The sequence below is a fragment of the Rhinoraja longicauda genome, chromosome 17, assembly GCF_053455715.1.
Source record: "Rhinoraja longicauda isolate Sanriku21f chromosome 17, sRhiLon1.1, whole genome shotgun sequence".
Taxonomy (NCBI): Eukaryota; Metazoa; Chordata; class Chondrichthyes; order Rajiformes; family Arhynchobatidae; genus Rhinoraja; species Rhinoraja longicauda.
The window spans coordinates 12,471,324-12,499,146 of NC_135969.1; the positions used below are offsets into that span (position 1 = coordinate 12,471,324).

Here is a 27,823-nt window from a genome sequence, read left to right on the forward strand (position 1 = left end):
TCTCTATCCCTCCCTCTCCCTCTCCATCCCTCCCTCTCTCCCTCCCTCTCTCCATCCCTCCCTCTCACTCTCTCTCCCTCCCTCTCTCCATCTCTCACTCTCCATCCCTCCCTCTCTCCCTCCCTCTCTCCATCCCTCCCTCTCCCTCTCCCTCTCCATCCCTCCCTCTCTCCCTCTCACTCTCCATCCCTCCCTCTCCCTCTCTCTCCCTCCCTCTCTCTATCCCTCCCTCTCACTCTCCATCCCTCCCTCTCCCTCTCTCTCCCTCCCTCTCTCTATCCCTCCCTCTCACTCTCCATCCCTCCCTCTCACTCTCCATCCCTCCCTCCCTCTCCCTCTCTCCAGGGCTGCAGTACCGCTCGGTGCCACCAGGTCTACTTCCGTTTCCTCCGGGAGCGGCGCCAGGATCAAGATGTCGGGCCGGGAAGGTGAGGAGAGTCTCCCCCCCCCCCCGACACACACAGCTCCCCCCCCCACACACCCCCCCACCCACCCAGACCAAACTCCCCGCCCCGACACCCCCCACACAACCCAGCCCAAACACTCCCTCTCTCCCTCCATTCGTGTCCCCATCCTTCTCCCCCTCCATACATTTTCGCTTCCTCCATCTCTCCCTCCCTCTCTCCATCTCTCCCTCCCTCCCTCCCTCTCTCCATCTCTCCCTCCCTCTCTCCATCTCTCCCTCCCTCTCTCCATCTCTCCCTCCCTCTCTCCATCTCTCCCTCCCTCTCTCCATCTCTCCCTCCCTCTCTCCATCTCTCCCTCCCTCTCTCCATCTCTCCCTCCCTCTCTCCATCTCTCCCTCCCTCTCTCCATCTCTCCCTCCCTCTCCATCTCACCCTCCATCTCTCCCTCCCTCTCTCCATCTCTCCCTCCCTCTCTCCATCTCTCCCTCCCTCTCTCCATCTCTCCCTCCCTCTCTCCATCTCTCCCTCCCTCTCTCCATCTCACCCTCCCTCTCTCCATCTCATCCTCCCTCTAGCCATCACTCCCTCCCTCTGTCTCTCTCCCCTGTCCATCTCCCCTATCCATGCATCCATCTCCCCCTCCACCCATCTCTCCTCCCTCCTGTCTATGACTGTTTAGGAGCCGCTGCAGATAATCTGAAAATCTGAAATAAGAAAAGAGACAGCTTGAAGCAGGCAGCATCTATGGAATGAAACACTTTGATCCTTTGGATCACTGACCCACAGCCTGATGTTAACTGTTTCTCTTTCTGCAGATGTAGCCTGACATGAGTGATCCCTGTATTTTTAGTTTTCATGTCATATTTCAAAGTTTGCTGTGATATGGAACTGGATGGGTTGTGAGTAGGGTGCACTTTGTTGGAGGGAAAATGAGCACGCAGCCTTGATGGTTGAGAAGAAAGTGTAGGAGGGTTGCACGGCAGGCCAGGTCACGACTCCTGACCCATACTGTTGCCATGCAACACCTACTGGAGTGCAAGCGGTCAACTTCAGGTAAGCACTTACTATGGCTGCCATTGAAGAGTTGGGATATTTGCTTAATCTTTTACTTCTATTTTATGTTTGGAACAACTTCTGTCGTGGAACAATTCATCAGTCCTAATTTGAGAGAGTGTTGCAGTTGAATAGACAATAGGTGCAGGAGGAGGCCATTCGGCCCTTCGAGCCAGCACCGCCATTCAATGTGATCATGGCTGATCATTCTCAATCGGTACCCCCATTCCTGCCTTCTCCCCATACCCCCTGACTCCGCTATCATTAAGAGCTCTATCTAGCTCTCTCTTGAATGCAATCAGAGAATTGGCCTCCACTGCCTTCTGAGGCAGAGAATTCCACAGATTCCAACTCTGACCGAAAAGGTTTTTCCTCATGTTGCGGCTGCACTTTGCTGCAGCTCGGCTTCCCCCGTCTTCTCCCATCAGCGCGTCTCCGGCTCCCTCCCGGCGCTCCAAGTGTCCCGACATCTCTCCCCGTTCCTGTGCTCCTCGCTCCTACAGGCTCGACGCCCCTGCTCCGCGCCTCGCTTCCTGCAGCTCTTTGGCCCCTTGCCGCTCCTGCTGCCCCTCCAGCCCTTCTCCCCGCTCGCCATCTCCGTCAGCCGGGCTCCGTTTCCACTTGGCTGGCGATCAACACCTCGAGGCTGGAGGCGGCGAGCAGAGCCGTGGCCTGGTCCTCCGCCTATTGCCTCAGCTCACAGCACCCAGCCCAACTCTCGCTGCAGCTCGGCCTCCGCTGCCGATTGGCCTCTCTCCGGCCCCTCTTCCTCCTCCTCTTCGGGCTCGACACTCCGCTCCTCCTCCTCTTCCACCCCTCCTCATCCAAAGCCGTCGAGCACAGCTCCCTGGGCCCTTCACCTTCAGGCCCCGGCGACCTCCAGCGCTCGCTTCTGCCCTTGCAGACCCTCCAGGCCCCTCGGCTCGGGTTCTTCCCGCTGCTCCTCCCAGCTCACACAACCCCGTCCTTTCCTCCTCCTCCTTCTCTTCTTCTCCCCCCGCCGGCGGCCCTCTGCTTCTCGGCCTTGCTCTCCTGCCTCCCTTCCCGGCCGCGTTTCCCCTTCTCCCGCTGGCTGGCCAGACATCTTCCCAGCTGCTTCTTGCGTCCGCGGGCTTTGCAGCCCTTCTCCTGGTTCCTCTTCCTCAGCAGGATCCTCCAGCTTCTTCTCCATTTTTTACAGAAAAAAGTTGACCATTTGGGCGGGGTTTTATTCAAGGTAAGAACGTACGTGTTGCATGTGTTACTAGTGTATGCCGGAAGCTGCTGTGCACTTCAGATGGCTTGAGCGACTCCTTGCGTCATGCCCTTTGACCTTATGACCTTAGGTGCAATCCCCCTATAGCTGCCAATTCGTACAGATTGTGGTCTGTTGGTGGGGAAGTCAAGGATTCAGTTGCAGAGGGATGTGCAGAGACCCAGTTCCGTGAGCTTGGTAACCAGTTTGGAGGGGATGTTGAACGCCGAGCTGCAGTCCATGACAACAACCTGATGTACGTGATTTTATTGCCCATGTGGGCCTATGCAGAGTGGAGCACCAGTGAGATTGCATCCTCCGTTGACCTGTTGTGGCAATAGGTAAATGGTTGTGGCTGCAGGTTCTTGTTGAGTTGGAGTTGATATGCCCCATAATCAACCTCTTGAAACACTTCATCACCACAGACCTTAATGCCACCGATCAGTATTCAATGAGGCACATCACCTTGTGCACCCCGGTATCATTGATGCCCTTTGAAAGCAGGTGGGAAAATCAGACCTCAGTCATGAGAGGTTGAAGATGTCTGCAACACATCCAACCATTTGGTCTGCACAGGTTTTGTAAACACGACCAGGTAGCCCATCAGGTCCTGATGTATTTCGAGGATTTTCCCTTCTGAAGGATCTTCTGAGGTTTCCCTCAGTGACTGGGATTGTACTACCATCGGGGGCTATGGTGGCCTGGGAAGGCACATCAGCATTCTCTCTATCAAAGCTTGTTTGAGATGTCACATGAGCTGCTGCCTGATTTTGCCTTGTGTGAAGCGATAGCATGCAAGACCTGTCACAGCTGCCGATCATCCGCCTGTTCCTCCAGTTTAGAGTCCCTTTTAGCTTTTTGACGGTCTCATTAAGGTCACATCTGGACGACTTGTATGACTCTGCGTCTCCTGACTTGAATGCCCAAGAAACCTGGTTTGTCCAAGGTTTTTGGTTGAGGAACACCCGAATAGTCCTCCGCACATTTATTTATGAAGTTGGTAACAACTAAGGCATAGTCATTCAGCTTCATTGCCGAGTCCTTGGAACATCGCCCAGTCTACCGTTTGTGGCGTCAATACTGACGTGCTTTCCTGTTATCGTGTAATCTTGTGTCATGTTTTTATTTTCTTGTGCTTTGCAGGAGGCAAGAAAAAGCCATTGAAACAACCGAAAAAATCAAACAAAGAAATGGATGAGGTCTGTACCGCAACAGTTTGCAATGTTGCTCAGCGATGTGGACTGGTTTTCAGGAAGGGATGGAGTGGGAGAAGTAGGGATGGAGGGGAATTTGGAGGTAGAAATGGATGGAGGGGGGAAAGGGATGGAGGGTGGTGGAAGGGGAGATATGGATGGAATAATTTGTCGCATATGGATGTTATACACAGGACTAGCCACTTTACAGGGACAAATTTAAGCAGGTTGTTTGTCTAATCTTTGGTTAATCTGAAATACTGTCTTTGTATGTACCCTTCGCTGCTTCCAATTCCCCCCTTTTTCTGCCTGCTAGTTCTTGACAGATATTGAACATTGCCATAAAATGTTGTGGCTTGACTAATTCACACTGTCCCTATACCTCCCTCGCGTCTATCCAGGGACCCCAGCCGTCCTTCCCGCCTACACAGAGGTTCACGGGCACCTCCTCCAACCTCATCTACTGCATTCGGTATTTCCGATGCGGCCTTCATTACATCGGCACGACCAAGTGCAGACTCGGCAACCGTTTCTCCGAACACCTGCACTCATTCCACCAAGGCCTGCTGGATCTCAGGTTGCTGACCAGTTCAACTCCCCATCATGACTTTTCTGACCTGGACCTCCTCCATGACCAGAGGTAGGCCACATTCAAACTGGAGGAATAGCACTTCATATTCAGCCTGGGTAGCTTATAACCTAATGGTTTGATCATTGAATTCTGCAATTCTAGGTACAATCAGCCTCCTTTTCTTCCTTCTCTCTTTCCTGTGCTCCACATGGATTTGCACCCATTTTTTCTCCTTCCACTCCCCTTCCATCAATATTCCTTCCTGCTGCTTCACAACTCTTCGATCCTCGTCTCACACTTTTTGTCCCTTTTTTTTCTCTGGCCTTTCTCCAGCCATCTGCCAACCAAACCCCCTTCTCAACTATTATTTGCCAGGCTTTGTCCTGCCCCCACCTCTCTCCTAGTTCCCACCCACCCCTACCACAATCTGGCTGAAGAAGGGTCCCGACCTGAAACATCACCTTTCCATGTTCTCCAGAGATGCTTGCCTGACCTGCTGCTTTACTCGAGTACTTGTCTTTTTTTGTCATTTACACTGTCTTTCCACTGTCTGGTTCGCACGCAACAAATGCTTTTCACTGTACCTTGGTACACGTGGCAATAAACTAAACTATTGTCCTTTTAACTGAAAGTAGAGCCTTTGGATGTATCTAATGTACAACAATGTACATGACTTATTTATCCCAATTTTACTGTTGAAGCTTGGAACTTTGTGTACATGATTGGTCTTTGGCATCCCTTGTGTTGCACTTCTCTGGGTCACCTTCATGCTCTGATAATGTCTGCTGGTGGCCAAACCTCTTTCACTTGTACAAGGATGATTGCGCACATGTTACACAGAATTTAGCTTGATATTCATGAATTTTTCTTTATTTAAGTGAAAGAATAAATGAAATCAAATCAAGATTAATACTTAAGTTGGCATCATTGTATGAAATTGAACAGTTGAGGAGTCAATGTGATCCAAATCCTTCACAAACTCCGATTAACAAAACCTAAATGCTTTTTTTGAAAGTGAAACACAGCACGAATTAGCAAGTGGTTTGTGTGAATCCCTGGATCCTGTCATCTCTTGGTCCGCCTAAAGTTCTCTAGTTACACAACTGAGGTGCAATTTTACTTTGTTCATCAGTCCAGGTTTATTGAATAGTACTTCATTCTCCACAGCGAGTAATGCTGCTGCCTCATGGCTCCAGCAACCTGGTACAGTCCAGACATGTAGTGCTGCCTTTACAGAGCATGCCTGTGATCACGTGGGTTTGCTCCAGGTTTTTTCCCCACATCTTTTAAAAAGCAACAAAAGTTAACTAAAAAGGCAATACGGGGAGAAAAGATGAGGTATGAGGGTAAACTAGCCAATAATATAAAGGAGGATAGCAAAAGTTTTTTTAGGTACGTGAAGAGGAAAAAAATAGTCAAGGCAAATGTGGGTCCCTTGAAGACGGAAGCAGGGGAATTTATTATGGGGAACAAAGAAATGGCAGACGAGTTAAACCGTTACTTTGGATCTGTCTTCACTGAGGAAGATACACACAATCTCCCAAATGTTCTAGGGGCCGGAGAACCTAGGGTGATGGAGGAACTGAAGGAAATCCACATTAGGCAGGAAATGGTTTTGGGTAGACTGATGGGACTGAAGGCTGATAAATCCCCAGGGCCTGATGGTCTGCATCCCAGGGTACTTAAGGAGGTGGCTCTAGAAATAGTGGAAGCATTGGAGATCATTTTTCAATGTTCTATAGATTCAGGATCAGTTCCTGTGGATTGGAGGATAGCAAATGTTATCCCACTTTTTAAGAAAGGAGGGAGAGAGAAAACGGGTAATTATAGACCAGTTAGTCTGACATCAGTGGTGGGGAAGATGCTGGAGTCAATTATAAAAGACGAAATTGCTGATCATTTGGATGGCAGTAACAGGATCATTCCGAGTCAGCATGGATTTACGAAGGGGAAATCATGCTTGACAAATCTACTGGAATTTTTTGAGGATGTAACTAGGAAAATTGACAGGGGAGAGTCAGTGGATGTGGTGTACCTCGACTTTCAGAAAGCCTTCGACAAGGTCCCACATAGGAGATTAGTGGGCAAAATTTGAGCACATGGTATTGGGGGTAGGGTACTGACATGGATAGAAAATTGGTTGACAGACAGAAAGCAAAGAGTGGGGATAAATGGGTCCCTTTCGGAATGGCAGGCAGTGACCAGTGGGGTACCGCAAGGTTCGGTGCTGGGACCCCAGCCATTTACGATATACATTAATGACTTAGATGAAGGGATTAAAAGTACCATTAGCAAATTTGCAGATGATACTAAACTGGGGGGTAGTATGAATTGTGAGGAAGATGCAATAAGGCTGCAGGGTGACTTGGACAGGTTGTGTGAGTGGGCGGATACATGGCAGATGCAGTTTAATGTAGATAAGTGTGAGGTTATTCACTTTGGAAGTAAGAATAGAAAGGCAGATTATTATCTGAATGGTGTCAAGTTAGGAAGAGGGGATGTTCAACGAGATCTGGGTGTCCTAGTGCATCAGTCACTGAAAGGAAGCATGCAGGTACAGCAGGCAGTGAAGAAAGCCAATGGAATGTTGGCCTTCATAACAAGAGGAGTTGAGTATAGGAGCAAAGAGGTCCTTCTACAGTTGTACCGGGCCCTGGTGAGACCGCACCTGGAGTACTGTGTGCAGTTTTGGTCTCCAAATTTGAGGAAGGATATTCTTGCTATTGAGGGCGTGCAGCGTAGGTTCACTAGGTTATTTCCCGGAATGGCGGGACTGTCGTATGTTGAAAGGCTGGAGCAATTAGGCTTGTATACACTGGAATTTAGAAGGATGAGGGGGGATCTTATTGAAACATATAAGATAATTAGGGGATTGGACACATTAGAGGCAGGAAACATGTTCCCAATGTTGGGGGAGTCCAGAACAAGGGGCCACAGTTCAAGAATAAGGGGTAGGCCATTTAGAACGGAGATGAGGAAGAACTTTTTCAGTCAGAGAGTGGTGAAGGTGTGGAATTCTCTGCCTCAGAAGGCAGTGGAGGCCAGTTCGTTGGATGCTTTCAAGAGAGAGCTGGATAGAGCTCTTAAGGATAGCGGAGTGAGGGGGTATGGGGAGAAGGCAGGAACGGGGTACTGATTGAGAGTGATCAGCCATGATCACATTGAATGGCGGTGCTGGCTCGAAGGGCTGAATGGCCTACTCCTGCACCTATTGTCTATTGTCTATCTTTAAGATGTGTTGATAAATAGATTGCGTGTATGAATTATAGTGTCACAGCTGGTAGAGTTGCTGCCTCACCGCCTAGCAGTGCCAGAGACTCGGGGTTGATCCTGACCTCAGGTACTGCCTATGTGGAATTTGCACGTTCTCCCTCTGACCATGTCGATTTTCTCCGGGTGCTCTGCTTTCCTCCCACATTTCAAAGAAATGCTTGTTGTAAGTTAATTGGCCTCTGTAAATTGCTCCTAATGTGCAGGGAGTGGATGTGGAAATAGGATAACGTAGAACGTGTGTACAGGTGATCATTGGTCTGCGAGGGTGGGCCAAAGGGGCTGTTTCCATGCTGTATCTATAACTGCTAATGGGCCGAATGGCCTAATTCTACTCCTATCACTTATGATCTTTCCCATGTTGTATATGCATGAATCCAGGTAATCTTTAAGGAATTTGTTGCAGGTATTATAACATTTGGCATAGAACGTAGAACAGTACAACACAGGAACGGGCCATTCAGCCCAAAACGTTTGTGCCGAACATGATGCAAAGTTAAACTGAACTCATCTGCCTTTTTGCGATCCATATCCCTCTATTCCCTACACTTCCATGTGTCTATGTAAAAGCTTCTTAAACACCACGATTGCATCTGCTCAAACTACCACCCCTGGCAATTTTTTCAGACCCCCACCACTCTTTGTTTTAAAAAACCTACCCCACATATCTCCATTAAACTTTGCCACTCTCGGCTATGCCTGAATATAGCTGGGCGTGACAGATGGTGTTCCCTGATGGATTTTATGAACCTGTTATGCTGCATTGTCAGGAGAAATTCCTGTTTCTCTTTTCTCCCTCTTTTCAAGCTTATAGCCAGAGCTGTAGTAGGGAGGGGAATGTGCTTAACCCCAGGGGCTAGAAAAGGGCAAATTTAATCTCGGATGCACTGATCGCTTTGCAGTCATGTGCATCATTTGTGTTGGCTAATCCTTAAACAGAGAAACAGGCTGATGAAGCCAAACCGTTGGCTTTGGTCAAGAGCATAGGGTGGTCAAATGAATGAGTTGATCAGTTGAGTGACCAAAAGCTTGACAAAGGAGAAGGTGCACATTGAAAGGGAATATGTAGGAAGGAACGTCAGATGCTGGTTTACACTGAAGATAGGCACAAATAGCTGGAGTAACTCAGCGGGTCAGGCAGCATCTCTGGAGAAAAGGAATAGGATGGGAATGTGTTGGATTTGCACATGTTTAATTTACCAGGCGACATTGTTCACCGACACATGAAGTATGACCTGAAGGGATTTGCCTATCGTGATCTCCTCTTGTCTCTGCAGGGCGACCTTGCTTTCAAACAGAAGATGAAGGATGAGCAGGAGAAACTGGATGAGCTGAAGACGAAAGCTGCAGGCAAAGGGCCGCTTGGTGAGTGACGTGACGGAAAGTAAACCTCACCGACGAGTTTGGCAGTAAATAACAGTCGAGATTGGTTCGCTGTGTTTTACTCCTTTTGCTGTGTTTTTCAGTTCTCATTGTTGTTTCTCTTATCCCTTAATGCATTTTACTTGCACTGATGAGCCAAAACATTATGAGCACTGACAGGTGAAGTGAATAACATTGATTATCTTGTTACAATGGTACCTGTCAAGGGATGGGATATATTAGGCAGCAAGTGAATAGTCAGTTCTTGAAGTTGATGTGTTGGATGCAGGTGAAATGGGCAGGAGTGAAGACCTCAGCGACTTTGACAAGGGCCAAATTGGTATGGCCATACAACTGGGTCAGAGCATCTCTGAAACGGCAAGGCTTGTGGGGTGCTCCCAGTCAGCAGTGGTGAGTAACTACCGACAGTATATATTTCCCTAATTTATTCCGTGACTCCATCGTCTGTTGTGTGGTCTGTAAATTGTGCGGTCCTTTTCAATTTGGCACCTGTGCAGAATTACACCTGAGTTTTGTGGCTTGCATCTCGGCTGCGTAAGACGACATCCAAATGTTGACACTTCTATTCCAGTTACATTCTTAATGAATGACAGAAATTTCTTGCCCTTCCCCCTTCTTACATGTTTGATCCAGTGTTGCAGTGCTCATTTTTTAGGTGCCGGAGCTGTCCCTGGAGCCAGAGCGGCCGCTGTTAAATTCCCCGCTGTTTATTTTGGCTTTTTTTTACAGAGGAGCTGGAGCGGCGCTCCGGTGAGCTCCGGCAGCACTGCACCCCTGGTTTGATCCCTCCTCCCCAGTTATGGTATGTCTATGCTTATTTCGGTTTTATTTATCAATTCTCCTGGAACTAACAAACCAGTGCTGCTAAATCAGTCCTGTCATTTTTGTTGTCAGGACATACTTGGGACATTCCTGAGGCAGTGAATATATTCGTAAAATGTTGGAGTAACTCAGCGGGTCAGGCAGCATCTCTGGAGAAAAGGAGTCGGTAACGTTTCGGGTAGGAATCCTTCTTCAGACTCAACCTGAAACGTCACCTTCTTTTCTCCAGAGATGCTGCCTGACCTGCTGAGTTACTCCAGCATTTTGTATCTATCTTCAGTGTAAACCAGCATCTGCAGTTTCTTCCTCCATGCACAGTGAATATATTGTTTATTGCACTACAGCAAAAGACTTGCATTTCCAGAGCACCTCTCTTGATCTCTGGATGTCCAAAGCAGTCACCAGCCAAAGTCAACTTGTGCAAAGCAATTTTCCCTGAATAATATGATAACGCATAAGTGGTATTGAATATTACAGAGGAGCTGGATTATTATCTGAATGGTGGCCGATTAGGAAAAGGGGAGATGCAACGAGACCTGGGTGTCGTGGTACACCAGTCATTGAATGTAGGCATGCAGGTGCAGCAGGCAGTGAAGAAAGCGAATGGTATGTTGGCATTCATAGCAAGGGGATTTGATTATAGGAGCAGGGAGGTTCTGCTGCAGTTGTACAGGGCCTTGGTGAGACCACACCTGGAGTATTGCGTACAGTTTTGGTCTCCTAATCTGAGGAAAGACATTCTTGCCATAGAGGGAGTACAGAGAAGGTTCACCAGATTGATTCCTGGGATGGCAGGACTTTCATATGAAGAAAGACTGGATAGACTCGGCTTGTACTCGCTGGAATTTAGAAGATTGAGGGGGGATCTTATAGAAACTTACAAAATTCTTAAGGGGTTGGACAGGCTAGATGCAGGAAGATTGTTCCCGATGTTGGGGAAGTCCAGAACAAGGGGTCACAGTTTAAGGATAAGGGGGAAGTCTTTTAGGACTGAGATGAGAAAGTTTTTTTTCACACAGAGAGTGGTGAATCTGTGGAATTCTCTGCCACAGAAGGTAGTTGAGGCCAGTTCATTGGCTATATTTAAGAGGGAGTTAGATGTGGCCCTTGTGGCTAAAGGGATCAGGGGGTATGGAGAGAAGGCAGGTACAGGATACTGAGTTGGATGATCAGCCATGATCATATTGAATGGCGGTGCAGGCTCGAAGGGCCGAATGGCCTACTCCTGCACCTATTTTCTATGTTTCTATTAGCCAGAATAAATCTCTTGCTCAACTTTAAAATGGTTCTGTGGGAGTTGCACACACACATTGGTTGGGCTCTTGGTTTAGTGTCTCATTTCAAAGATGCATTTCCAATGTCATAGAGTCATAGAGAGAGTCATAGAGTCTTACAGCATGGAAACAGGCCCTTTGGTCTTTCTTGCCCACACTAGCGAACATGTCCCATCTATATTAGTCCCACCTGCCTGCGTTTGTCCCATATCCCTCCAAACCTGTCCTCTCCATGTACCTGAGGAGCCAATATGCTGAGCATTTAAGGTGGCTTTTCCCCTCCGTTACACTGGAGCCTGGATTCATTTTGCTGAAGTCTCTGGAGTAGTGGTTCGGAACAGCACCACATTCTGAATCGGACAGGAATTGTTACCTTAGAATCAGTTGTGACTCATTCTAAGGCAAGAACCCGTATCACATATGCAGCAACATCTACACAAATCCACAGCTCACCAGCAGCTTAATGTATGTGATGTGATTTGCATTTCCTTCTACAATTTCCCTGCTCAATGTGTAAATGTTGACAAGAGAATGTTAAGCATCTGGAGTAAGTGCCTGAAGAAAAGCTCAAGCAGTGGAATGAGGAATGAGCAACATGGTGCTGGAATTCATATTGACGGTGGTCTTTTTGTCTGCAGGTTCTGGAGGAATTAAGAAATCTGGCAAGAAATAACTGATCACTGGAACATCCAAATTAAACCCATTGAAGCCAAAATGTCCATTTTAATTGTTGGAGCTTTCTTCCTTCCCTTGTAAATTGTACATTTGTTTAAAACTCCAATAAAAAATCTTTCCTGATTTGTTTTTTAAGTGCTACTTGTCTGCTGTTTCACTAAAATATGATTATTTTGAAGACTAAATGTTTATCAGTGTTTAAATGTTTAAAACTAAATGTTTAAAATTGGTTCTTTACAGCGGTTTAAATCCAGAAGCCATTTTATCTTTGTAATGTCAGGCAGAGGTAATGTCAAGATCTATTTGAGATAAAATAAAAAGATAGTGTGGTACATGTAAAAGTGGATAGAGTTACTCTAAGCCTAGTGATAGCATCGAAGGGACTCTATTCCTTGGAGCGCAGGAGGATGAGGGGTGATCTTATAGAGGTGTGTAAAATCATGAGAGGAATAGATCGGGTAGATGCACAGAGACACTTGTCCAGAATAGGTTTAAGGTGAAGGGGAAAAGATTTAATAGGAATCTGAGAGGTAACTTTCCACATAAAGGATGGTGGGGGTATGGAACAAGCTGCCAGAGGAGGTAGTTGAGGCAGGGAGTACCCCAACATTTAACTAACAAACAGGTACATGAATAGGACAGGTTAGGAGGGATATGGGGGTCAGATAACATAACAGGTATAACAGAGCTTTATTTGTCGTTCGGTACCGAAGTACCGAACGAAACTACATAGCAGTCATAGAAAAAAAAAGAACACAAGACACATAACCCCAACACAAACGTCCATCACAGTGACTCCAAACACCCCCTCACTGTGATGGAGGCAACAAAACTTCCACTCTCTTCCCCACGCCCACGGACAGACAGCTCGTCCCCGACCGACCCGCACAGTCCCCGCACCGGGCGCTGAAACGTCCCGTGGTCGAGCCGCACCGGGCGATGTCAAGTCCGCAGCCGAGCCGCACCAGCGATGAAAAGCCCCGCAGCCGAGCTGCACCGGGCGATGTTAAGCCCCGCGGCCGAGCGGGGACTAGTGATGATGGGACATGTTGGCCGGTGTGGGCAGTTGGGCCAAAGGGTCTGTTTCCACACTGGGTCACACAATGACGATGAGCATGTCTCTGGTTACTCATTGTAAACTTTTAAGAGATCTGTTTTGAGAGACTGGATTATTTTAATCCTCCATTGGCCAATGGTTAATGCTTTTACATCTGTGTGCCATTGATGTTCACAAAGCCTAGATATGTGTGAGGGGATGGGGCAAGATAATCATTCGGCCTAGAGAGGTGCAGCACTTGGTGAATTTGAACATTTGTCGTTGACAGCGTGTTTCTTAATAATGCAAATAATTTTATTGCAGCACTAGCTGGAAGACGGTCAGGGAATGAGCATGAATATCTCACAAATACCTTATTGGTCTTTCTTGTTCAACTTTTACAGTGCAATATTCAAACCTCTGCTATTCGTGCCCGTTATAACTTCAGTGCAAGTCGGCCATCACCCATGGTCAGCAGTGTTTCATTGGTGACATTTTCATTCTTATCGCTCCATGGTCTCTCCCCTTCCTAGCACTGTAATCTCCAGTCATATTTTCATCCAACGATAGACACCAAGTTCTGGAGTAACTCAGTGGGCCAGGCAGCATCTTTGGAAAAAGAATGGGTTATGTTTCGGGTCAGGATCATTCTTCAGGAGAAGATCTGAAGAAGGGTCCCGACCCGAAACATCACCCATCATTTTTCTCCAAAGATGCTGCCTGACTCGCTGAGTTACTCCAGCGCTTTATGTCTATCTGGTTTCAACCAACATCTGCAGTTCACTGTTGCTACGTAGAGTCATCCAACACGGAAACAGACCCTTCGGCCCAACTAGTCCATGCCGACCATGGTGCCCCTTCTACACCGGCTCCATCTGTCTGCAAATAATCCTTAGATATCTCTTCACTTCCATTTCTGTCTTTGTGATCACCCTAAATTTAAGCACTATTATTGGTCCCTAATCTTTCACCTTTCAGGATCCCAAGCTCTCGGATTCCATCTCTAAACCTCTAACTTTCATTCCAACTTCTTTAAAAGTTGCTTCCTTTCATCTGCTCTAATATATTTCCAGATTAGGCTGTGAAACTTTGATGACCTTACTGTGAAGCACCTTGCATGTTTTATGACATTATTGATTCATATTGTATCAAACTTAAAAGTAATGTAAGTTTCTTTCCCATTGAATCCAGAGGGGGAAGAGATTCAGTGAGAAAGAATAGGGGATACTGGCACATAAAAGACCAAGTAAGTTTTTACGAGGAGTCATGGATTTTGGCTGGAATTTTCTTTCTTTTCAGTTATCCATCTCCTTGCATTTCATTAAATATAAGTTGCTAATACATCTAAGAAAGGCTTGAATAAAAACGTTGAAACATGGGACGGAATGAGCAACCTGCTGCCTTACAGATGCCTTTGAGGGAAGATGGACGAGTAAACAAACAAGGAAAGCTGCCAGAGGTGCAGATAATGTTGCATAAGGGGAGGCAGCAGTGGGTATAAATCTGGTTTGAGCTGAACAGATCCTGTTTCTGTGTAAATTATACGCGAAACAGCAGTAGTTTTCTATGAAAGGGTTTATTTGTTGAGTTGTAAATTTCCACCTTGTAGCGCTATCTGTCATCCAGCAGATGGTACAGCTGCATCATTCAAAACTTAAATCAAATGTTGGCACCTGAAGCAGACTCTGCAGAAAATGTCACCTTTCAAGTAAAAAGTTAAAGTCTGGTGAAGTCTTGCATTATGAGTGAAGAACGTTTTCTTGTCATCTGTCCCGAAACGGAACAATGAAATCCTTACTTGCAGCAGCACAACAGATATTTAAACATAGTAGGTGACACAGTGGTACAGCGGTAGAGTTGCTGCCTCACGGAACCGGAGACCTGGTTTCGATCATGACTACAGGTGCTGTCTTTCGAGAGTTTGGTACATTCTCCCCGTGACCACATGGGTTTTCCCCAGGTCCTCCGGTTTCACCCCCCCCCCCCCCCCCACCCTCTCCCTCCCCCACCCCCCTCTTTCTCTCTTTCTCCCATATCTCTCCCTCTTTCTCTTCTATCTCTCTCCCTCTTTCTCCCCTATCTCTCCCTCCCCCTCTCTCTCCCCCTCCCTCACCCTATCTCTCTCTCTCCCCCTCCCTCCCTTCTCTCTCTCCCTCCCCCTCTCTCTCTTCTCTCTCTCCCTTTTTTTTTCCTTTTCAAAGACTTTATTCAGCACAAACGCATGATACACCACATCAAAACTACATTCAGAGGTTACAATACATCAAGTAATCATTATAATACAATGTTGCCTTCATTATTTACAATGCTCTCAACCCCCCGCGGTGACCAGCCTAGGCCCAATGAGCAAATCTGACGGAGCGGGGGTAAGCTCAGTCAGAACCACTCTAGCCGCACGCCTCTCCTCGACACCCGTCATGACAGGGTGAGGACCGGCTACTCCCGCAGCCACACCACCCCCCCTCCCTTTGTGGAGCAACACGCTGGCTGAAAACAACCAAATTCCTCACTCTAAACACATCACGATAGAAACTAGGCAGACCCCGTAAGGTGGGTCGACTGATGCCCGCCACCGGGAGCCACGAAACCCCCCGTAGGCAACAACCCCGGCGGAAACAATACGTGGCCAGAGCGTGCCACCTGGGGGGGGGGGTTTCTCCGCATACATATACCTCAGCAGAGTCCTGAGATGGAGAGCCGCCACCTGGGTACGCACGCATACCAAGGACTGGCCGCCCTCCTCTAACGGGAGACTCAGGACCGCTGCGGAAACCCAATGCTTCTCATTTCCCCAGAGGAAGTCCACCAGCTTCTTCTGTAAAGCAGTTGCAAAGATAGAGGGCGGGACAAGAGTGGCCAGCCGGTACCATAACATGGAGGCCACCAGCTGGTTTATGATCAGCACCCTCCCCTGAAAAGAAAGAACTCCAAGCAGGCCTGACCAGCGCCCCAGCCGGGCGACGACTTTCATCTCCAGCTCCTGCCAGTTCGCCGGCCAAGCATCCTCAGTGGGACTCCCCCTCTCTCCCCCTCCCCCCTCTCTCTCCCCCTCCCCCTCCCCCCCCTCTCTCTCCCCCCCCCTCTCTCTCCCCCCCCTCTCTCTCCCCCCCCCCCTCTCTACCTCCGCCTCGCCAGGGCTGCAGTACCGCGCGGTGGCACCGGGTGTCGCTGCGGCCCCGCGTGCCCGAGCTCAGGCGCGCTCTGGATTCTACTTCCGTTTCCGGCGGGAGCGGCGCGTGGATCAAGATGTCGGGCCGGGAAGGTGAGGAAAGGCTCCCCGCCCCAACACACACGGCCCCCACACAGACACACACGGCCCCACACACACACGCCCCCCACACACACACACACACACACGGCCCCCACACACACAGACACACACGGCCCCACACACACACACGGCCCCCACACACACTCACATGCCCCCCCCCCCCACACACACGGCCCAGCCCCCCCACACACAGCTCCGACACACGGCCCAGCCCAAACACTCCCCCGCCCACCCACCCCGACACCCCCCATAACCCGCCCCCCCTCCATTCATCCCTCCAGCCTTCTCCATACATTTTTCTCCTCCTCCCTCCCTCTGTCCATCTCACCCTCTTCAATCTCTCCCTCCCTCTGTCCATCTCTCTCCTCCCTCTTGTTTGTGAGTGGGTACATTCAGAGGCACTCCGGTGTATATAAGTCCTTTATTCGCAGATCGTTGGCAGTACAGATGCTGGCGACCGTTACCTTCAGCCCCCAGGATAGTCTCCTAACATCAGATAACGCAGGACAAAACCCGGCCTCGATTATCGTCCGGATGCACAACAGTAAAACCAGACATGGATCTACACCTCTATCCATCTCTCTCCTCTACCCATCTCTCCCTCCCTCTCTCCATCTCTCCCTCCCTCTCTCCATCTCACCCTCCCTCTCTCCATCTCACCCTCCCTCTCTCCATCTCACCCTCCCTCTATCCATCTCTCCCTCCCTCTCTCCATCTCACCCTCTATCCATCTCTCCTCTCCCTCTATCCATCTCTCCTCTCCCTCTATCCATCTCTCCCCTCCCTCTATCCATCGTTCTCCTCCCTCTATCCATCTCACCCTCCCTCTATCCATCTCTCCCCTCCCTCTATCCATCTATCCTCTCCCTCTATCCATCTCTCCTCTCCCTCTCTCTCTCTCCATCTCACCCTCTATCCATCTCTCCCTCTATCCATCGCTCTCCTCCCTCTATCCATCTCTCTCCCCTCCCTCTTTCCATCTCTCCCCTCCCTCTATCCATCTCTCTCCCCTCCCTCTGTCCATCTCTCCCCTCCCTCTATCCATCTCCCCTCCCTCTATCCATCTCTCCTCTCCCTCTATCCATCTCGCCCTTCCTCTATCCATCTCTCCCCTCCCTCTATCCATCTCTCTCCTTCCTCTACCCATCTCTCCCTCCCTCTCTCCATCTCTCCCCTTCCTCTATCCATCTCTCCCCTCTATCCATCTTACCCTCCCTCTATCCATCTCTCCCTCCCTCTCCATCTCATCCTCCATCTCTCCCCTCCCTCAACCTATCTCTCCCCTCCATCTCACCATCCCTCTATCCATCGCTCTCTCCTGTCCATCTCACCTATCCATGCATCCATCTCCCCCTCCACCCATCTCTTCACCCTCCTGGCTATGTTTAGGAGCCGCTGCAGATAATCTGAAAATCCGAAATAAGAAAAGAAACAGCTTGAAACAGGCAGCATCTATGGAATGAAACACTTTGATCTTTTGGATCACTGACCCACGGCCCGATGTTGACTGTTTCTCTTTCCACAGATGTAGCCTGACATGAGTGATCCCTGTATTTTTAGTTTTCATGTCATATTTCAAAGTTTGCTGAGATATGGAACTAGATGGTTTGTGAATAGGGTGCAGGATGTAAAGAGGCTGGGTATGGGCAAGCTACATGAGTTGGCAAGGAGATAGCAGATGCACTTTATTGGAGGGAAAATGAGCACACAGCCTTGATGGTTATTGAGAAGGAAGTATGGCTGCCAATTCGTACAGATTGTGGTCTGTTGGTGGGGAAGTCAAGGATTCTGTTGCAGAGGGATGTGCAGAGACCCAGTTCCGTGAGCTTGGTAACCAGTTTGGAGGGGATGATGATGTTTAAATGCCGAGCTGCAGTCCATGAACAACAACCTGATGTATGTGATTTTATTGCGCAAGTGGGCCTGTGGAGCACCAGTGAGATTGCATCCTCCGTTGACCTGTTGTGGCAATAGGTAAATTGTTGTGGCTGCAGGTTCTTGTTGAGTTGGAGTTGATATGCCCCATAATCAACCTCTTGAAACACTTCATCACCACAGACGTATATGCCACAGATCAGTATTCAATGAGGCACGTCACCTTTTGCACCGGTATCATTGATGTCCTTTGAAAGCAGGTGGGAAAACCAGACCTCAGTCATGAGAGGTTGAAAATGCCTGTAAAACCTCCAGCCATTTGGTTTGCACAGGTTTTGTAAACACGACCAGGTAGCCCATCAGGTCCTGATGTATTTCAAGGGTTTTCCCTTCTGAAGGATCTTCTGAGGTTTCCCTCAGTGACTGGGATTGTAATACCATCGGGGGCTATGGTGGCCTGGGAAGGCACATCAGCATTTTCTCTATCAAAGCTTGTTTGAGATGTCACATGAGCTGCCGCCTGATTTTGCCTTATGTGAAGCGATGGCATGCAAGACCTGTCACAGCTTCCGATCATCCGCCTCTTCCTCCAGTTTAGAGTCCCTTTTAGCTTTTTTGACGGTCTCATTAAGGTCACATCTGGACGACTTGTATGACTCTGCGTCTCCAGACTTGAATGCCCAAGAAACCTGGTTTGTCCAAGGTTTTTGGTTGAGGAACACCCGAATAGTCCTCCGCACATTTATTTAGGAAGTTGGTGACAACTAAGGCATAGTCATTCAGCTTCATTGCCGAGTCCTTGGAACATCGCCCAGTCTGCCGTTTGTGGCGTCAGTACTGACGCGCTTTCCTGTTATCGTGTAATCTTGTGTCATGTTTTTATTTTTCTTGTGCTTTGCAGGAGGCAAGAAAAAGCCATTGAAACAACCGAAAAAATCAAACAAAGAAATGGATGAGGTCTGTACCGCAACAGTTTGCAATGTTGCTCAGCGATGTGGACTGGTTTTCAGGAAGGGATGGAGTGGGAGAAGCAGGGATGGAGGGGAAGGTGGAGGTAGAAATGGATGGAGGGAAAAAGGGATGGAGGGTGGTGGAAGGGGAGATATGGATGGAATAATTTGTCCCATATGGATGTTATACACAGGACTAGCCACTTTACAGGGACAAGCAGGTTGTTTGTCTAATCTTCGGTTAATCTGAAATACTGTCTTTGTGCCCTTCGCTGCATCCAATTCCCCACTTTTTCTGCCTGCTAGTTCTTTACAGATATTGAACATTGCCATAAAAAGGTGCGGCTTGCCTAATTCACACTGTCCCTATACCTCCCTCGCGTCTATCCAGGGACCCCAGCCGTCCTTCCCGCCAACACAGAGGTTCACGGGCACCTCCTCCAACCTCATCTACTGCATTTGGTATTTCCGATGCGGCCTTCATTACATCGGCACGACCAAGTGCAGACTCGGCAACCGTTTCTCTGAACACCTGCACTCATTCCACCAAGGCCTGCTGGATCTCAGGTTGCTGACCAGTTCAACTCCCCATCATGACTTTTCTGCCCTGGGCCTCCTCCATTACCAGAGGTAGGCCACATTCAAACTGGAGGAATAGCACCTCATATTCAGCCTGGGTAGCTTACAACTAATGGTGTGATCATTGAATTCTCCAATGCTAGGTAACAAATCTACAAACAGCCCCCTTTTTTTCCTTCCCTCTCTCTTTCCTGTGCTCCACATGGATTTGCACCCATTTTTTCTCTGTCCCACTCCCCTTCCACCAATATTGCTTCCTACAGCTTCACAACTTCGATCCTCGTCTCACACCTTATGTCCCTTTTTCTCTGGCCTTTCTCCAGCCATCTGCCAACCAAACCCCCTCCTCAACTATTATTTGCCAGGCTTTGTCTTGCCCCCACCTCTCTCCTAGTTCCCCCCCACCCGTACCACAATCTGGCTGAAGAAGGGTCCCGACCTGAAACATCACCTTTCCATGTTCTCCTTTCCAATGTCTGGTTAACAACAAAAGCTTTTCACTGTTCCTTGGTACATTGGGCAATAAACTAAACTAAACTGCTGTCCTTTTAACTGATAATAGAACCTTTGGATGTATCTAATGTACAACAATGTACTTCACTCATTTATCCCAATTTTACTGTTGAAGCTTAGAATTTTTTGTACATGATTGGTCTTTGGCTTCCGTTGCATTGCACTTCTCTGGGTCACCTCCATGCTCTGATAATTTCTGCTGGTGGCCAAACCTCTTTCACTGCACTGCACTGTTATACAAGGATGATTGCACACACGTTACACAAAATGTAGCTTGATATTTGTGGAAGAAATTAATTTAGAGGGAAATTAATGGAAAATGAAAAGTGGGGACTTCGTAGATTAGCTTCGAGATTTTATTGCGTGATATCATGGAGAGATGGCGGCAGTAAACTGCTCACCAGTTCTCTGACTTCACAGCAGAATTAGCTGACAGTAATACTGTGCAGTAAACAACTTTTGTGTTTTGTTAGATACTTCTCTAGGAAAATATTCTATCAACTACATGGGTACCAATTATTTCATTCATCGTAACGTACTTCTTGTTTATGTTCATCTTATTCAACAACAAATGGTTAATACAAGTCAAACACAAGGGCATCTTGACATTATTCTATCTCACCTTTTAGGCGCCACCATCCCCTCTCCGAGCCCATCATGTCCCCCATTTACAGTAACATTCCTATGCTACTAGCAGTAGGGGGCGCGGGTGGTCTACTGTAGCTTCTCACAGGAGTGCAAACAAGCTTCATTATCTCCTCCACTATTTCATGTTTACATTTACCATCCACCCTTCAACGCATTCCCAGACAGGTAATACGTCTAATCCTATTTTGCCGAATCCCACAAACCTCTTCTGCACCTGGTCAACGAGAGATGCCAATTGTCACATCCAAGCACCCTTTTGTTACCTTGTTCAGTTCCAATCAAAATTAAGTAAGGAAGGATATTAATTTTTCTTCCACAATATTCATGATTTTTTTTTTTTTACTTAAGTGAAAGTGTTAAAGTTCGTTTTCTCTAGACAGACAACAATGCAAGAAAGTTAGTGGCAAAATAGTAAAGTCTTTATTACGCCAGGCGGGAGTGGGGAGATCAGCACCAGGGGTCTTCAGACACCCAAGCTCACCTCGTGTCCCACTCTCCGAAACAAGGGACGAAACGGTACAGTTATATATTTTTCTTATCAGTGAACGAGGTGGCACCACTCACATCATGCCCATACAAGGGGCATGAGAAAGAAATAAGACCATGTCCATATAAGGTATTAAGAAGTCATTAGTAGATTAGTTTTTTCTTAATAATGCAATCTCAGTTAATTAATTTTTTCAGCATAGCCAACTAAAGATCAGTTTGTTTTTTAAAGTACATGCTGTACTTCTCACAGCTTTATCTTTTTTCTGTCTGCTTAGCTGTTCTTCTCACGGTTAGACACTGCTTTATCTTTTTTCTTTGTCTGCTTAGCTAAGCCATGTGCAATGCGCAAGAAGAAGCCGGCAACCATTTTGTGTATCTTTTCTTTTTTAAATACTTAAACTCCGAGTTTGAATACTTAAACGCTTTCATTCCCTCCTTTTATCATAACATGATAACCATTAAAGTCTCTGCAATGCACAGATTGGTCGGACACACTCTATTACAAACATCAAAGCAATTATTAGTAGAAAAATCAAACCGTCGTGCACAATGGATCCCCAAAAACCTCCTAACCAGCTGAATGGCCATAAGCTGCCCTCACCATAACAGCCATGCATCTGGCTTCCAATCTTCTTGATTTTATTGACCTCCTGAAAGATGTGGGCAGCTAAGTTGGTAATATTAGAGGACTCGTCAGGAACATAAGTACAACATTCCTGTCCTATTATGGCACAGGTCCCTCCTTCCTTGGCCAGAATAAAATCCAGTGCCATACGATTTTGCAGGGCCACAGCAAGGAGTGCAACCATCTCAGCTGTTATGGATGAGAGAGCCGCCTATGTATTGTCTAAAGCTTCCGCAGTGTCATTGACCAATTTCCCCATTACCGAGGCCATAGATATCAATTCTCAGGAGGCACGAGCTGTCCCGTAGGACGGGTCGGCAATCATCCAGAATTGCTCTGATTTAGATACGCCTCATTTAGCCCGTAAGGGAAAGGATAACTCAGTCAGCTGTGGCACCACGCATGTGGGGGACTACGTAAGCCTGATAACAACAGCCACGCCATGGCTTGGGCCTTTCCCACGATCCCTGTCACCAGGTGGCATTCCTGGTAACCAAGGGTAAGCCCACGACCCACACACCAAATAAGTCCTATTTAGGGGTCTAGGAGGATCAAACATACCCAAGGTGTCACAGGAGCTGTTTCCCAAAAACACCCCCTCTCCCTTTGTTATTACAATAGCAAATGGCCTTAGCTTTGCTTTCTGGGTAGGAGGTCGTTAGTCTCAGCCGCAGAATTTTTTGGGCACGAGTTTCGGTTGCTTTCCATCCTGATTTGAATGGGGGAACGTACCATCCCTTAAAGACTGATTCCCGACTGCGTCTCATTTAGGAGACGGGAAGCTGCCCAATCCTCAGTTTTATTAAAAAGGATGGCCATCACGGGTGTTCCCCCTTTACTGTTATGAAGGACATGGATGCATATCCAGCAAACACTAGCACTACTACTACACGCAAGCTCATAGCTGAGGGATAGATATACGTTATCTCCCTGGGTCCAGCCCATCCGGGCCTGTCCCAGGATAACAACAAGGATCAGCAGTCCCATTTTACAGACCATACAATTTCCGTTGTTATCTTTTGGCTTTCCCGATGCGCTTGCAGTCAGCCAGGTGTATCCAGCGTGGGTGATCTTCAACTTTCACTGCTGTAGTTGTAGTCAGTAGTACTTGGTTGGGCCCGTTACACCGTTCTCCTAGTTTCTTCCGATCCCAATTTCTTATTAGTACGTAGTCTCCTGGTTGCATGGATTCACCGTTATAGTCAGCCGACAGTGGTCTCTGCATCTCCAATACTGTGAATGCAAAACTGACAAGATTCGAGTCAATTGCTGTACGTATGTAATTAACTCCTCATAAGAGCATGTAGATCAAAACTAATTTCTGCACTGGTAAACGCACTCCAAGGAGTGTGTAATGGTCGCCCATATATGATCTCGGCAGGTGTTAGTTTAGTAATACTGTGTGGAGTAACTCTCATCTCAAACAGAGCAAGGGGAAGGACATTAATCCAACTTTGCCCCATTTCCCCCATTAACTTAGTCAATTTAGTCTTGAGTGTCCCATTTGCCCTCTCGACTATACCAGAGGCCTGTGGATGGTGAACACAGTGAAATTGTTGCTTGATTTTAAAATGCTGGCATATTTCCTTATTAACAGTGGCTATAAAGTGAGGAGCATTGTCAGAGCTGATAGTGGTTGGCAAACCAAAGCGGGGTATGATTTCTTTTAGCAGCAATATAACAGTTTCTGCTGTGTTATTCGTAGTAGGCAAGGTTTCAATCCATCAACTAAATAAATCAACAATTACTAAACAGTATTTATAACACTGTGCACGCAGCATTTCAATAAAATCTAGCTGTATGCATTCAAAAGGCCAGGATGGCATTGGAGTGACTCCCTTTGGACCCTTTACTGCCTTACCAGGATTGCTCCACTGGCATATTATACACTCAGAGGCCTGCTTGAGTGCCTCTTGCCGAATTTTCGGGTGCCACCATGTTTCTTTGGTCATCCTTACCATTAGAATCAATGAAGCCAAATCAAGATTGGCATCATTGTATGAAATTAAACAGTTGAGGAGTCAATGTGATCCAAATCCTTCACAAATTCCGATTAACAAAACCTAAATGCTTTTTTTGAAAGTGAAACACAGCATGAATTAGCAAGTGGTTTGTGTGGATCCCAGAGCTGTAGTAGGGAGGGGAATGTGCTTAACCCCAGGGGCTAGAAAAGGGCAAATTTAATCTAGGATCCACTGATCGCTTTGCAGTCATGTGCATCATTTGTGTTCTCTAATCCTTAAACAGAGAAACAGGCTGATGAAGCCAAGCCGTTGACTTTGGTTACAAGCATAGGGTGGTCAAATGATTGAGTTGATCAGTTGAGTGACCAAAAGTTTGACAAAGAAGAAGGTGGACATTAAAAGAGAATGTGTAGGAAGGAACTTCAGATGCTGGTTTACATTGAAGATAGGCACAGAAAGCTGGAGTAACTCAGCGGGTCAGGGAAAAGGAATAAGATGGGAATGTGTTGGATTTGCACATCCAGGTGGCATTTACCAGGTGGCGTTTTTCACCGACACATGAAATGTGACCTGAAGGGATTTGCCTATCGTGATCTCCTCTTGTCTCTGCAGGGCGACCTTGCTTTCAAACAGAAGATGAAGGATGAGCAGAAAAAACTGGATGAGCTGAAGACGAAAGCTGCAGGCAAAGGGCCGCTCGGTGAGTGACGTGACGGAAAGTAAACCTCACCGACGAGTTTGGCAGTAAATAATAGTCGAGATTGGTTTGCTGTTCTGGAGTGGGCAGAAAATGAATGTGGCCGCTCTCCTGCTCCCACTGGTTGCTGGCTGTGGGGTCGGCTGCCGTACTGCTGCTCCAGTGTGATCCCAGAGGCAGCTCCGTGTGGCGAGGGGATGTATCTGCATGGACAGTCCCAGACTGGTACTGGGACAGTGAGGCCTCACTCCAAGCTGACCATCTGTTAAATATTCACATTCACTAGGGAACAACCAACCTTTGATATTCTCTTTACAGATCAAAAACTAAACAATTGGAAAGCTTCTGACCCTTATACAAAGATGCATTTAATTCCCAGAACTGATTCTTTAGGTTCGCAGTGCAAAGGAATAGGTGATGTTTCGTGTCGGAACCCTTCTTCATACTTTGAATCTGAAGAAGGGTTCTGACCTGAAACGTCACCCGTGTCTTTTCTCCAGAGATGCTGCCTGACCCGCTGAGTTGCTCCAGCACATTTGGTATAAACCTGTGTCTACAGTTCTTTCCTAAACATTTAATTTATAGTCATATTGACTATGGACCATTTTGCACACCAGTTCCTTTCACTCCTGTCCAATTTCTACTCCAGTTCCGATGTGCTTTTCTGCAACATGAGTGCCAATATGCAGCTGTAACTGTCACTGCTCCTTTTGCTGTGTTTTTCAGTTCTCATTGTTGTTTCTCTTATCCATTAATGTATTTTACATATATTTCCCTCAATTTATGTTTTTATTCCGTTACTCCGTCGTCTGTTGTGTGGTTTGTAAATTGTGCAGTCCTTTTCAATTTGGCACCTGTGCAGAATTACACCCGAGTTTTGTGGCTTGCATCTCGGCTGCATAAGCGACATCCAAATGTTGACACGTCTATTCCAGCTACATTCTTAATGAATTACAGAAATTTCTTGCCCTGCCCCCTTCTTACATGTTTGATCCCTCCCCCCCAGTCATGGTACATCTATGCTTATTTCGGTTTTATTTATCAATTCTCGTGGAACTAACAAACCAGTGCTGCTAAATCAGTCCTGTCATGTTTGTTATCAGAACATACTTGGGACATTCCTAAGGCAGTGAATATATTTGCAAAGTGTTTGAGTAACCCAGCGGGCCAGGCAGCATCTCTGGAGAAAAGGAGTCGGTAACGTTTCGGGTAGGAACCCTTCTTCCGACTCAACCCGAAACGTCACCTCCTTTTCGCCAGAGATGCTGCCTGACCTGCTGAGTTACTCCAGCATTTTGTATCTATCTTCAGTGTAAACCAGCATCTGCAGTTCCTTCCTCCATGCGCAGTGAATATATTGTTTATCGCACTACAGCAAAAGACTTGCATTTCCAGAGCACCTCTCTTGATCTCTGGATGTCCAAAGCAGTCACCAGCCAAAGTCAACTTGTGCAAAGCAAATGTTCCTGAATAATATGATAACGTATAAGTGGTATTGAATGTTAGTCAGAACAAATCTCTTGCTCAACTTTAAAATGGTTCTGTGGGAGTTGCGCACACACATTGGTTGGGCTCTTGGTTTAGCGTCTCATTTCAAAGATGCATTTCCAATGTCATAGAGTCATAGAGAGAGTCATAGAGTCTTACAGCATGGAAACAGGCCCTTTGGTCTTTCTTGCCCACACTAGCGAACATGTCCCATCTATATTAGTCCCACCTGCCTGCGTTTGTCCCATATCCCTCTAAACCTGTCCTCTCCATGTACCTGAGGTGCCAATATGCTGAGCATCCAAGGTGGCTTTTCCCCTCCGTTACACTGGAGCCTGGATTCATTTTGCTGAAGTCTCTGGAGTAGTGGTTCGGAACAGCACCACATTCTGAATCGGACAAGAATCGTTACCTTAGAATCAGTTGTGACTCATTCTAAGACAAGAACTCGTATCACATATGCAGCAACATCTACACAAATCCACAGCTCACCAGCAGCTTAATGTATGTGATGTGATGTGCATTTCCTTCTACAATTTCCCTGCTCAACGTGTAAATGTTGACAAGAGAATGTTAAGCATCTGGAGTAAGTGCCTGAAGAAAAGCTCAAGCAGTGGAATGAGGAATGAGCAACATGGTGCTGGAATTCATACTGACGGTGGTCTTTTTGTCTGCAGGTTCTGGAGGCATTAAGAAATCTGGCAAGAAATAACAGATCACTGGAACATCCAAATTAAACCCATTGAAGCTCTAATGTCCATTTATCTTAATAGGGTGGAGACCTACATTTGCAAAGTGTTTTTTTTAATTGTTTGAGCTTTCTACCTTCCCTTGTAAATTGTACATTTGCTTAAAACTCCAATTAAAAAATCTTTCCTGATTTGGTTTTTAAGTGCTATTTGTCTGCCGTTTCACTAAAATATGATTATTTTAAAGACTAAATGTTTATCAGTGGAGTTAAAATTGGTTCCTTATAGCTTGGTTTCAATCCAGAAGCCATTTTATCTTAGCTATGTCAGGTAGAGGTAATGTCGAGACTTATTTGAGTTAAAATAAAAGATAATATGGTTCATGTAAAAGTGGATAGAATTCCTCTAAACCTCGTGATAGTATCAAGGAATATGGTCTCTATTCCTTGGAGTGCAGGCGGATGAGGGGTGATCTTATAGAGGTGTGTAAAATCATGAGAGGAATAGATCTGGTAGATGCACAGAAACGCTAGGTTTAAGGTGTAGCGGAAAAGATTTAATAGGAATCTGAGGGGTAACCTTTCACACAAAGGATGGTGGGGGTATGGAACAAGCTGCCAGAGGATTTAAGAAACAAGCAGGTACATGAATAGGACAGGTTAGGAGGGATATGGGGCAGATGGGACTAGTGATGATGGGGCATGTTGGTCGGTGTGGGCAGTTGGGCCAAAGGGTCTGTTTCCACTCTGGATCACACTATGAATATGAGCATGTCTCTGGTTGCTCATTGTAAACTTTTAAGAGTTTGGAGTTTAACTGTACGGAGTTTGTACGTTCTCCCGGTGACCTGCGTGGGTTTTCTCCGAGATCTTCGGTTTCCTCCCACACTCCAAAGACGTACAGGTATGTAGGTTAATTGGCTGGGTAAATGTAAAAATTGTCCCTAGTGTTAATGTGCAGAGATCGCTGGGCGGCGCGGACTCGGTGGGCCAAAGGGCCTGTTTCCGCGCTGTATCTCTGATTTTAAAAAAAATCAAAGAGATCTGTTTTGAGAGACTGGACTATTTTAATCCTAAATTTTGAAATATTGGCTAATGGTTAATGCTTTTACATCTAT

General features: G+C 47.0%; 2 protein-coding genes across 6 annotated transcripts; both read left to right on the plus strand.

Annotated features, from left to right (window-relative positions):
- The first annotated feature begins 361 nt into the window (after positions 1–361).
- LOC144601758 (translation machinery-associated protein 7-like) lies at positions 362–12,012 on the plus strand. Of its 5 annotated transcripts, none has more exons than XM_078414137.1 (7): positions 389–428; positions 1,223–1,460; positions 3,838–3,893; positions 9,006–9,093; positions 9,380–9,501; positions 9,841–9,913; positions 11,846–12,012. In XM_078414137.1, the coding sequence occupies exons 2-6, from the start codon at positions 1,424–1,426 to the stop codon at positions 9,892–9,894; spliced, it is 357 nt and encodes a 118-aa protein (XP_078270263.1). In that variant the 5' UTR covers positions 389–428; positions 1,223–1,423; the 3' UTR covers positions 9,895–9,913; positions 11,846–12,012. The 5 variants fall into 5 exon arrangements, with proteins under 5 accessions (XP_078270265.1, XP_078270267.1, XP_078270263.1 ...); XM_078414140.1 differs by lacking the exon at positions 1,223–1,460 and adding an exon at positions 2,641–2,676; XM_078414139.1 differs by lacking the exon at positions 1,223–1,460 and having other exon boundaries at positions 362–428.
- Positions 12,013–16,103: 4,091 nt separating this feature from the next.
- Positions 16,104–26,897, plus strand: LOC144601609 (translation machinery-associated protein 7-like). Its single transcript, XM_078413826.1, has 4 exons — positions 16,104–16,180; positions 18,966–19,021; positions 24,445–24,532; positions 26,695–26,897. The coding sequence occupies exons 1-4, from the start codon at positions 16,165–16,167 to the stop codon at positions 26,727–26,729; spliced, it is 195 nt and encodes a 64-aa protein (XP_078269952.1). The 5' UTR covers positions 16,104–16,164; the 3' UTR covers positions 26,730–26,897.
- The last annotated feature ends 926 nt before the right edge of the window (positions 26,898–27,823 follow it).

Bases quoted from the DNA above. Each gene is read 5' to 3' on its own strand.
- LOC144601758 (XM_078414137.1), top strand. From the start codon at position 1,424: ATGCAACACCTACTGGAGTGCAAGCGGTCAACTTCAG. The intron at 1,461-3,837 runs GTAAGCACTTAC...TGTGCTTTGCAG, and splicing joins GTGCAAGCGGTCAACTTCAG to GAGGCAAGAAAAAGCCATTG. The intron at 9,502-9,840 runs GTGAGTAACTAC...TTTTTTTTACAG, and splicing joins GGTGCTCCCAGTCAGCAGTG to AGGAGCTGGAGCGGCGCTCC.
- LOC144601609 (XM_078413826.1), top strand. The intron at 19,022-24,444 runs GTCTGTACCGCA...TTGTCTCTGCAG, and splicing joins CAAACAAAGAAATGGATGAG to GGCGACCTTGCTTTCAAACA. The intron at 24,533-26,694 runs GTGAGTGACGTG...TTTTGTCTGCAG, and splicing joins TGCAGGCAAAGGGCCGCTCG to GTTCTGGAGGCATTAAGAAA.